Source organism: Cetorhinus maximus, chromosome 3 (assembly GCF_964194155.1).
Source record: "Cetorhinus maximus chromosome 3, sCetMax3.hap1.1, whole genome shotgun sequence".
NCBI classification, from domain to species: Eukaryota; Metazoa; Chordata; class Chondrichthyes; order Lamniformes; family Cetorhinidae; genus Cetorhinus; species Cetorhinus maximus.
In genome coordinates this window covers 134,194,440-134,206,700 of record NC_135881.1, presented here as the reverse complement: position 1 = coordinate 134,206,700, position 12,261 = coordinate 134,194,440, and the positions used below count along the sequence as shown (strand labels likewise).

At 42.1% G+C, this 12,261-nt stretch overlaps 1 protein-coding gene across 1 annotated transcript in view; it reads left to right on the top strand.

The window, feature by feature from the left end:
• Window positions 1–12,261, top strand: part of jazf1b (JAZF zinc finger 1b) — a 296,764-nt gene that overhangs the window by 225,724 nt on the left and 58,779 nt on the right. Inside the window, exon 3 of the mRNA XM_078539020.1 lies at window positions 6,908–7,104. Within this exon, the coding sequence (XP_078395146.1) occupies window positions 6,908–7,104 (197 nt within the window). The remainder of the gene's footprint in view (window positions 1–6,907; window positions 7,105–12,261) is intronic.

The following is a 12,261-nucleotide window of genomic DNA, read 5'->3' as shown; positions in this document are numbered from 1 at the left end:
TACAGGGTAAGAAAATACGCTTTTCAGTCAAGGCTCTTACTGTTAAATAAAGGACACATTCAGTTTTTTTCCTTTCAAGAGAATAACAATTATGAGGTTTTTGGCAGATTTCAGCATCTTCTCATCTCAAAATGGTGGCTTATCTAATTAAAGTGGAATTTTGAACAGTACTTGTGAAGTGCCAGTAGATGCCACTACACTTACAAAGCTTGTTGGACACCTAGTATTTACTGAAAAAGAATTGTGTGCATTGAAATTCAGATTTCTTTAAAAGCTTTTTAAAAACTTGTTTAAAGTTGACTTTCTTTTAGCTGAATGGAGTATTACTGTTGCCGTATATCATTGCTGGAGGGCCATTTTCCCAGAATGCACCACAGTTTTCATCTCTGGCCCTCCTTGGCTATTAAATAAGGCTGCTGTTTATTAAAGTTTCTTTATTTTCATGTTTGTAATGATACTTCAATAGTGGCCATCCTTTATTAACAACTTTTTTCTACTTAATGAAAACCCTATTATTTTGCAATAACTGTGCTTATGAAATGGATCAAACACAGAGGAAGGAAACTCCTGCTGCACGTTGCCTTAGAGGCTTTTGCATTCTTATGCACTCAGATGCTAAACCATTTCCATCCTAGCGGGGTTTCGACTTCTTTTCTACTAGACCAGCAAATCATGTCACTTTGCTTTAACAGAATTTCTACCCAGAAAAATGTAACATAATTTCTGTTTTGTTTCTACATTGTAATATTTTCTCTTTGTCATACTAAGCCAAATTCCCAGTATTTTGGATTGCACAGAAAATTTTACTTTGACTATTCAAAAAGACAGCATTGCAAAACTGCTTTATAGTTTTTGCTAGTTCGCCATTATTTAGCTAGTGCTTTAATCCCTTTCATGACTCTGATCTCAGTTGTTTGATTTTCAAACTTGTAGATTACTTAAGAAAAGAAACTTTAAAATTTATAAAAGAAGTTCATATGTAGATTTGATTGCAAGAAGTGATGCCATTGGATTTCAGTAAAATGTAATGAAGGCTTTGCAAATAAACTTACTTGCAACACTGAATAGACTTTTTCAGTCATTTTGGTGAAGGACCTTGCTTTAACATTTTTGCTTCTCATTGGCTGCTTACCTGGTCACATACCTCCACAGATTGTATGGTGGGATGTTAGGGCAGCTGCCGTTTATATAATGGGTTGAGATAGAAAGAATATTTGCTCTGTCTAATTAAATGAAGTGTGATGGTGATGTAATTTCTTAGTTTTTTTTTCCTCCCCCTCCTTTTCTTCCCTCTAAAACAAGACAGTACAAGTCAGAGGAAGTCATGGCCAAATTGTGCTCCAGTCATGCTCATGCACTCAAATCAAAGTATACTGGTCAGAACACACCTTGAGTATCGTGCGTACTTCTGGTCACTGAAACACAAGGGAGGCATTTGCCTTGAAAAGAGGAGCCACAGAACTAGCCATTAGTGTTAGAGGTCTTGAGTCATGAAGCTGGAGAAACCTGGGATTTCAACCTTAAGCAGTGACTGAGAGTTAGACATATATCCTCACCTCACTAAACCTGATATCAATGAATGAAGGGTAGGTAGAAATGAAATATAGAGGGTAAGAAGGAAATCCACTTCTTTCCTCACTCAAAGGGGAATCATCTCTGCTGCACCATCTGAAAAATTGGGTTAGGAAAGCAAGACTGAAGGAGATCAATACATGTGTTTGGGACTTGAATTCACAGAAAAGTGGCTTACTATTTTCCCTACTTAGCATACACGTTGAGTTATTGTATTTGAGGTAACAATTTGGCCCGGAAATTAGTTGGAATTTCCTTCAATCTCCTGGCATAACTCTGATGGAACTACTGAAGAAATGCCAGTTACAGTGGGAGATAGATTTCCTACAGAATTTTGCTAGATAAGTGTCTGCTGACCATTAGAATTTAAAGTTCTGTAAATGTGAGAGCAATGTGATCTATATTCTAGTGGTTAATGTGGGCTGGAACACTATTCCACGAAACCCATCATTTAAAATTAAAATTTCCCGTAGTTAATTAACAACGTTCACTGTTTTATGTGTTTAAGCATGCATAAGAACAAAGTGGTGGGCCAGATCTCTTGCTACCATTCTGCAAAGCTGATAGGTGCGCAAAACAACTCACTGCAATTACTTTCTGAAATTGACAAGGAAACTGACCAATCATAGTCTGCACCTGCAATATGACACAATGCTTCGCCAATCGGCAAGACTAAACCACTGGCTTTCCCTTATCATGGAAGAAATAAAACAAATGATGGAATGTGATTCCCAAAATACCAGTAAAGATCCAAGTACTGCAAATGGAATTTGGTTTATATAGTGACAGTAAGCAGTTGGTCCTAAATGTGAGATCCTGGTAGTCAGGGAAGCTAGAAGGACAACTGAAAGGATGTTATTGACTAATAAGCTGCCAGATGGCAAGAGGCAGTTATCTTTCTCTATGCACGACGTCTTCAGCAACCCTGCAGACGGAGCGCAGCGTAGATACACCTGGTCGCGGCCAGACGGGTCCATTCGTTCCAGGATAGACTTCCTGTTTGTGTCCCGTGCATTCACAGTCAGATCCACCGACGTCAAGCCGGTGTTCTTCTCTGACCACTGCCTCCTACTGGCGGACTGCCACTTGGAGGAAGACCTGAGGGTGGGCAGGGGGGCATGGAAGCTAAATGTGCAACTGCTGACCCCAGAGAACATTGAGGAGCTCAAGAGGGATTACAAAGGTTGGAGAACCGTGAAACCCCTCTTTGAGTCCCTGACACACTGGTGGGAAGTGATCAAGGGAAGCATCAAGAGGTTTTTCATCCGCAAAGGCACCCAGAAAGCTAGAAAGGAACAGAGGGAAATGTCCCGACTCCAGGAAAAGATGCAGAATCTGCTCCGGCTGCAGTCGATGGGGGTCGATGTCAAGGAGGAGCTCCAAGAGGTGAAGGGCCAGCAAGCCTCGCACTTTGCCTCGGAGGCCTCCAAGATCATCTTCCGTTCCAGAGTCCGCTCCGTGGAGCAGGATGAGACGTGCTCACGTTTCTTCTTCCAAAAGGTACACAGAGAGCGCTCTGTGATCAGCAGCCTGAAGGAAGAAGACGGCTCAGTAAAGTCATCACGGTCCGACATTCTGAGGATCAGCAAATCCTTTTATGCCGGACTGTATGACGTGAAGCCCACGGACAGCACGGCCTCCCAGTCCTTCCTGTCCTCTATCACGGAGGTCTTAGACCACAGTACGCGGGAGAGCCTAGACAAACCGCTAACTCCTGACGAACTGACTAAGGCCCTCGAGTCCTTCGAGAAGAGTAAAACCCCCGGAAGCGACGGCCTGCCGGCGGAGTTGTATTCGGCTCTGTGGGACTTGATCGGCCCAGACCTGCTAGAAGTGTACGAGAGTATGCTCCTGGCCGGCAGCATGTCAGAATCCATGAGGAAAGGCATCATCACCCTCATCTACAAGCACAAGGGGGAAAGGGAGGAAATTAGAAATTGGCGACCCATTTCACTGTTGAATGTGGACTATAAGATTCTGTCCAAGGTCATCGCCAACCGGGTCAAATCCGCTCTGGAATTGGTGATTCACCCTGACCAGACCTGCTCTGTGCCAGGCAGGAAGATCTCTGACAGCCTGGCGCTGCTCAGGGATACGATTGCCTATGTACAAGACAGGGGTGTGGATACCTGCCTCATCAGCTTGGATCAGGAGAAGGCCTTTGACAGAATATCGCACACCTACATGGGGGATGTGCTCTCCAAAATGGGCTTTGGGGAGGGAATTCGAAATTGGATCCAACTGCTCTACACTAACATCAGTAGCGCAGTCTCAATCAATGGGTGGGAAACAGATAGCTTTCCGATTAAATCTGGAGTCAGGCAGGGCTGTCCTCTCTCGCCTGTCCTTTTCGTGTGCTGCATAGAACCCTTTGCCGAGTCCATCAGGAAGGATCCGGGCATAAGAGGAGTGACGATCCCAGGCAGTGGAGGCACTCAGGTAAAAGCCTCCCTGTACATGGACGACGTCGCCGTTTTCTGCTCGGATCCGCTGTCGGTGCGCAGACTGATGCACGTCTGCGACCAGTTCGAACTGGCCTCGGGAGCCAAGGTAAATCGTGGGAAGAGCGAGGCCATGTTCTTTGGGAACTGGGCTGACCGATCCTTTGTCCCCTTCACTGTCAGGGCTGACGGCCTGAAGGTGCTGGGGATATGGTTCGGAGGGACCGGGGCATGCGTTAGAAACTGGAAGGAGCGAGTGGCTATGGTGAAAAGGAAACTGGGCATGTGGGAGCGACGCTCCCTCTCCATTGCGGGTAAGAACCTGGTCATCAGGTGTGAGGTACTCTCGCTGTTGCTGTACGTGGCGCAGGTCTGGCCCATTCCGCACTCCTGCGCGATGGCGATCACTCGAGCCATCTTCCGCTTTATCTGGAGGTCGAAAATGGATCGTGTCTGCAGGGACGCGATGTACAAGCCTCTAGATAAAGGGGGAAAAAACGTGCCCAACACCGCCCTCATACTGATGGCCACCTTTGTGTGTGGCTGCATCAAGCGGTGCGTAGACCCTCAGTACGCAAACACCAAGTGTCACTACGTGCTGAGGTTCTACCTGTCCCCGGTGTTGCGAAGGATGGGTCTGGCCACGCTGCCGCGGAACGCTCCAAGTAGTTGGACCGTGCCGTACCACCTGTCCCTGGTGGAAAAATTTATGCAGAAAAACACCTTTGACCACAAGTCCATCAGGCAGTGGTCAGCACGTAACGTCCTAGAGGCCCTGAGGGAAAAGGAGAGGGTGGACCCTGTGGGATGGTTCCCCGAGCAGACTGTCAAAGTCATTTGGCAGAATGCCTCATCGCCAGAACTTTCCAACAAGCACCAAGACGTAGCTTGGCTGGTGGTGAGAAAGGCCCTCCCCGTCAGATCCTTCCTACACGCCAGGAGGCTCACCCCCTCTGCACGTTGCCCTCGAGGTGGCTGTGGTGGGGAAGAGACCGTTGTTCACCTCCTTGTGGATTGTGCCTTTGCAAAGAAAGTCTGGAGAGAGATGCAGTGGTTGCTGTCGAGGTTCATCCCGAGCAGTTCTGTGACACAGGACTCTGTGCTCTACGGGCTGTTCCCAGGGACACACACCGAGACAAACATCGACTGCAGCTGGAGGATCATCAACTCGGTGAAAGACGCGCTTTGGTCTGCCCGAAACTTGTTGGTCTTCCAGCACAAAGAGTTGTCCCCGACCGATTGTTGCGGACTGGCACAATCCAAAGTCCAGGACTACGTGCTGAGGGACGCACTAAAGCTTGGGGCAGCTGCCGCAAAGGCGCAATGGGGAAGGGTCGCTGTCTAAGACCTTTCTACCACAGCGCACCGAGAGACTGGGAACTGTTTAGAGCCCCTCGGGCTGTACAGATCAAAATGAAAGGCTGTAAATGATTGTAATATTGTTTGTACTGATGTACCTGGTGATACATTTTGTAAAAGTTTAACCTGGATTGTACCCTTGTAATGTTGTCTTTGAAATGGTTTTGAATGTGATTGAAGATTTTTTATGAATAAAGTATATTTTTACAAAAAAAAAGTTATCTTTCTCTATGTTTGCCAGTTAAAATGTTATTTTTTTTAATATAGCTGTTTTACGGGCTTGCCAACACTAACATGAGTCCCATTGTCCTGAGTTCCAACATTGGACATGAACTTGATCATTTCCAGCATGAAATGGAGAAAAAAATCATGTCTTCCAGGCTAAGACTGCATATTTGCATTGCAATAGCTATTTGTTCCCTAGCCAAGAACAGCCAGCCCTTTCAGGAAATAAAATGTTGAATTTAATTTAATTCTAACTCAGCTATCTGGCACACGGCTGACCTTAGAAATTGCTGCTGTTTTTACAACGAGCAGAACTTTTCATGCAAGCTGTTTTTTTACGAGAATGGTTTTGGAGATTTGACCTATGGTCCTGAGTCAGTGCATGAAAAGTGGCTTAGCAATAAGTGCTAGGAGTAATTATGAAAGGTCCATAAACTTGTGTTTATCCCGAGCATCAACAATAGATAGATCATTTGCAAATATTCTTAGGACTCAATAACTAAATGTATAGCATGCTTGAGGAAAGGGAAGGGGTTGTTTTGAAGAAAAGGGAACAATGAAGATTTAACTGACCTGGCATTTAGTCTGGAACAAATGATTATAGGAAGAAATTATCATTGTGCAGCATCTTTCATGTCCTCAAGATGTCCCATTGCACTTCATAGCAAATTAATTACTTTTGAAAGCATTGTTTTGTAGACAAATTTAGCAGCTAATTTCTGTATGGTAAAATGCCACAGATAGTAAATGAGTTAATTTGTTTTGGTGGTGTTGAGTTAAGAGATAAATGCTGACCAGGGGACTGGGAAAAATCCTTGCTTTTCTTCAAATAGTACCATGGGAATTTTTTTTAATGTCTACATAAGAAGGCTGATGAGACCTCTGAATATTGTCTCATACAAAGGATGACACCTCTACCAATGTATCCCTCATCAATAATGTACTGAAGTGCCAATCTAGATTGTGTACTCAAGTCCTGGAGCGGGACTTGAACCAGATCCTTCTGACTCAGAGGTGAGAGTGCAACCATGAACCAAGCTGACAGTAAATATAGCATTTGACAGATATGCTTATCCAGTTGCTTATTCCCACAGTATATTACCATAGAGGTGCACACCTGCCCTCAAACCACGGAATTCTTTCAAAATCTGAAATTCTACCAAGTTCATATAAAATTTCTATTTCTGACACCTCTCCCATATATGTTTTTCATATGCCCTAAAAACATTTTGTACAGTAAAGATGATCATCTAAATTGTTATTCTCTGGTAGAAAGCCACAGATTACCTGTGCATTTTTTGTCATTGCAGATTTATGACTGATGCTGCTCGCCGGGAACAAGAATCCCTGAAGAAAAAGATTCAGCCTAAATTATCTTTATCGATATCAAGTACTATTCCTCGAGGAAGTATTTCTACGCCACAACGTCACAACAGCGGCAGCCTTACTCCACCAGTCACCCCACCTGTTACTCCATCGTCATCATTCCGAAGCATTACTCCCACAGGTACAAAAGAAAAATAATCCCTTAAATGAGCCTAAGACTAAATCTGCAAATGTAGTTTTTTTTCAGTCTTGAGTTAATTGATCTCAGTTGACATGGCAACTATGACTGCTGTAATTGACCATGGTACTTATGAACTGAGGAGTGGGGGGCGGAGAATCGGGCCAAGTTCTTCTTGTGTTTGCTATTTCGTGATCCCCTGCTAGATGGTGCACATATGTGAATGATGGCCCCTCACAGCTGGAGAGCCTGGTAATATTCAATTAGTTACTTGTGCAAAGTATCACAGTGTTTCCAGTGCGCATGGAATCAAAATTTAATTCAGTGGCTCAATGTCAGTGGCATCAGGTGGAGAGGGAGGAGAAAATTGAGCGTTTTTAAAAAAATTTAGGGTTAATTAAGTAAATTTAAGAAATAAGCACTTGAGAAATTAATATTAAGGAGTGGTGGAAAGGAGCTAAAATGGAAGATCACCTATGGATAAATTATCTGAGGAATGTTTAATTTAGAAGGGAATGTGAAATAGAAATAAACTTTAAAGGAAACACATGGGATTAAAAACACATTTTAACTAAAAGGGAAGAAATAGTAAGAGAAAGGAAAACAGCAGAAAGAAGTATAACTAAGATGAAAACTATGAGGTATGTTTGCTGTGGGATGTTCACAAATGAGAAAGCCAGACACAATAAAGGTGAAAAGTTTTAAAATTGGTCTGTTAATCATTAAACTTAAAGAATGAATTATGACCTAAGAAAGCAAAGTACTAAAAGTTTAAAGTCCAGACAGAAAGTTAGGGATCTGGAATTGGATTGCAGATCATCGTTTTCAAGTGGAAAACAGGCATGAAGGGTCAAATATGCATTGCAAGAATGGTCATCACCATATTGGATCTGACTGCTTTCAGGTGTCCTTCGAATGACGGTGAACTTGACACTGGGAAACATGAGGGGAAGAAAATCTATTAAAATAAGTTGGTCCTGCGTGAAATAGAAAATTTCAACATAAACTGCTCTGGTTAGACATCTATAATGCTAATGTGTTTTTGGGTGATGCCGCCAAATAGCAGCATATAGATGAGAAATAGAAGGCAGCCAAGTCCTTGGGGGACCCCAGAGCTAATTATGTGTGAACAGGAAGCAAAACCATTGCAAATGATTCTTTGGGTATTACTGGACAGATAAGAATGGAACCCAGGCAAGGATAGCCCCACCCAGCTGGATGATGGAGGAGAGGGGTTGGAGGAGCGTCAGCTGTGTCAAAGGCTGCAAACAGGTCAAGAGAGTGAGGAGAGGGTGTAGTTTACCATTGTCACAGTTACATGGGACGATATTTGTGACTTTGATATAGGTCATTTCAATATTGTGACAGGATTGAAAACCTGTTGAAGGGATTCAAGCATGGAATTCCAGAAAAGATGAGCACAGCTTTGGAAAGTAACAACACATTCAAGAGCTTTGGAAGCGAAAAGGAGGTTGAAGATGGGGTGGTAGTTTGCAAGGACAGAGGGGTCAAGCAGAATGCTGAAAGGGATTAGGGAACAAATTTGCAAGGGACTAACTTTCATTGAGGAGTCAGTGAACTCTGAAACGGCACCAGTACATTGGAAATAGGGTAATGGGATACCTTTATCCAAAAAGTTCACAAAATAAACTCAGACTACTACAGGCACATTTGTCTTACTTCCATTCAATGTAAGGTGTTGGAATTGCTTATCAGAAGTAAATTTGAGGGTCTGTCTGTACATTAATAACCTAGTTAAAACTATTCAGCATGGATTCGAAAGGAGAAGGTCCTGCGTGACCAACCTCCTCAACTATTTAACTCCAGGAAGTCCTTTGAGTGATGCCACATGCAAACCTATTAATCAAACTTAAAGGAGTGGAGATTCAGGGTAAACCCTGTGAATGGATACGAAACTGAAAGTAGGAAGCACTAATTACTCGTTAGAAGAGTTTTATTCAAGCTGGGAGGCAAGGATGGAGTGTGGTACCTCTGGGCTTGGTGCTGGGCTGCTACTGTTTCTAATTTACATAAGTGACCCAGACACACAAATTCAATGCAAAATGGTAACATTTGCAGATGATTTGCAAACTAGGAGGGCCATTAGAATCGGAGGAAGCATCTCAAATATTACAGAATAAATTGGACAAAATATCCAAGTAGGTAGAACAACAGCAGATGAAATGTAACACAAAGTCTCAAGTGCTGTACATAGGAAATAAAAATAGACTGAATGGTGTTGAACTAACTAAGGTTGAAGCTGAAGACTTGACACTAAATATGTCCAGTCAATGCAGAATAGCAATCAACAAAGCTAAAAAGGCGTTGAATTATAAAGCCAAAATAATAGAGTGCAAGTCAAAGCAGATAAAAAACAATTGTATCATGCTCTCTTCAGACTGTACCTTGAATACTGTGTCCAGCTTCTGGTTACTAAGAAACGAGAGGGACATTCAAGCACTGGTGGCAGTACAGAGAAGTTGATTTCTGGTTGTCTGAGTTAAGAGGAAAGACCAGTTTGACTTGGGCTTTCAACTTGACAAGGAGGCATCAGAGTGGTACATCAGACTATCAAGGCGAGAGAAAAAGTTAATTTTAAATTAAACTGTGCAAGTAGAATTGTGAGAAACAGGTTGAAAATAGTTAAAAGTAAATTTAAGACTGATATCAGAAAAAGGGGGTGATCAACTCTGAATGGATGTCCAGATAGATTAGGATGGTATTGATGTGAGTCAGAGCAGTGGCAAGTAAAGGTAATAAACCTTTCTCCACTATGCCACAAAGAAACATTTTCTTTATTTAAGAACAATGATATAAAAGGTGGTAAATGAACATTCAAGTTAAGGGGGCAGTTATTCAAAAGAAATTTGTTCATATCAGCTGTTGTTGCAGTGGTCTTTCAGTGTTTCAAAAAAGCAATGCTAACTACAGAATTATGTTACATTAGAGTTGCCCTTGAAATCATTAAAAAAGCATGAATGCTGTGATAGAGGGGCATTAGGATCTCGCTGAATAGATATATTATAATGGTCTTTCTCATCTGTAATAATCTTGAGATTGACTGGTTCCAAAATTTGCTGAGCTATCCTATTGAAATGCAGTTTTTATTCGATGCCAACAAAACACGCACCAGGCATTTAAGTACAGCTCTAGTTGAAAGCAGAACCAGTAGCATTTTTTCCCCACCTTCTGTCCAGGGTTGATTAATCACATCTGTAATACATAATGCAGTGATATGACAAATTACAGAAGGCTTCAACCTACTCTTAATGATACAGTACAAACGTAGCAGAAATGATGGTGTTGATGTGAGTCAGAGCAGTGGCAAGTAAAGGTAATAAACCTCTCTCCACTATGCCACAAAGAAACATTTTCTTTGTTTAAGAAAATAATATAAAAAGGGGTAAATGAGCATTCAAGTTGAGGGGCAGTTATTCAAAAGATATCATATCAGTTCATTTCAGCTGTTATGGCAGTGGTCTTGCAGTGTTCCAAAAAAGCAATGCTAACTACAAAATTATTTTACATTAGAGTTGCTGTATTCCCCTTGCATTTCTAGTACAGTTCTGATAATGCTACAGTATACACAGCAATTACACTGTTACAAATCTGGCATTTATTCATAATACGGCATAAGTTTAATTCATAAATCTTGGCGCTACTTTCGCTCATTAGCCATAGAAATTTTACTCTGAGACTAAAACATGAAGAACTATTTTTTAAAATCCTATTAGAAGCCTGCTGAAAGTTATTTGCTAAAGTCACTGAACTACGGCTTTGCAATAGAGATGCCAGCATCATGTCAAAAACATAAAAATAAATTTTTTTACAAGACTCCAACTGTGCATGATAAACAAAATATTGATTGAGAACTGTAATGAGTCTCTGTCAAGATACATAATTCTTAGCTGGAAAAAGTCCTTTGCTTAACCGATGACATAGGCCAGAATTTTTCCCGTGTCGGGCAGGCTCAGCGGGGGTGGTCGCAGAACCGTCCGCGATCGGCTCCGTGCATGAAAGAGCAGTTCAATCCCCCTGAGGCATGGAGCTGCCTCAGGAAGATTGAAGCGCTTTTGAAATAAATAAATAAACGGATTCAAAATTTAATTAAACATGTCCCCTCATGTGACTGTGTCACATGAGATAGGACATGTTTTTATATTTCAGAAAAAATTTTCATTTAATTCATTAAAGCTTTAGGAAACCTCATCCCGCTCGTGGATGAGGTTTCCTAAAAAACGTAAAGGCCGCTTGGCCTTTTTGTCTGTCTGCCAACCATAAGGTTGGACATGCAGTGTAAAGTTGACCTTAATAACTTCCTTAATGGCCTAAATAGGCTTTCTAAATATCATCGGGGCCTGCCGAACGAAACATTGTGAGACAGCGCAATGACGTCGGGATGCACGCCCCACGTCATTTTACGCGCCAGTGTGTTGGGTCCGCCCCTGCACGCCGACTGGAAAATCCTGACCATAGGTTTGTTTGGATTGTATGAAGTAATAAAGGGCTCCCATTCTATTCAGTGAAAGTATGGTAGCCAATTCATATTTGTACTTTGGACGAAAGAGAAGATGCAATTTGTCTGTGTATTTTAAAACTACACTATGTAATTAGCATAATTATTAATGGGTAATAATTAAGAAACAGTAAAGGTACCATTACGTTTCTGTGTGTATTCTATTATCATTGTCAGCATCCTTCCATCTATGTTCGCTGATAGACGTGCATCAAATCCGTTAGGGACGAGATAGTTTCATTTGGTGCACTTAATGCCAAGTAGTGGGAAAGATATAGAGAAACAAATTTGCAAGGAAGTTACAGAGAGGCACAAGAATTTGAGTTGTTTTACAGGGGACCTTAATTACCCTAATACAGACTGTGATAGTAATAGTATAACGAGCAAAGAGGGCAAGAGTTTCTAGAGTGTGTTGAGGTGAATTTTCTACATCAGTATGTTTCCAGTCCAATGATTCATTGCTGAATCAAGTTCTGGGGAATGCGGTGGGTCTGGTGGATTATGTCAGTAGGAGAACATTTAGGAAACAGTGATTGTAGTATCATAAGGTTTAGGTTGGCTTCAGGAAAAGACGAGGACCAATCCAGAATAAAAATAAGAATATTGGGGGAGGGCTAACTTCAATGGGGTGAGAACAGACCTGG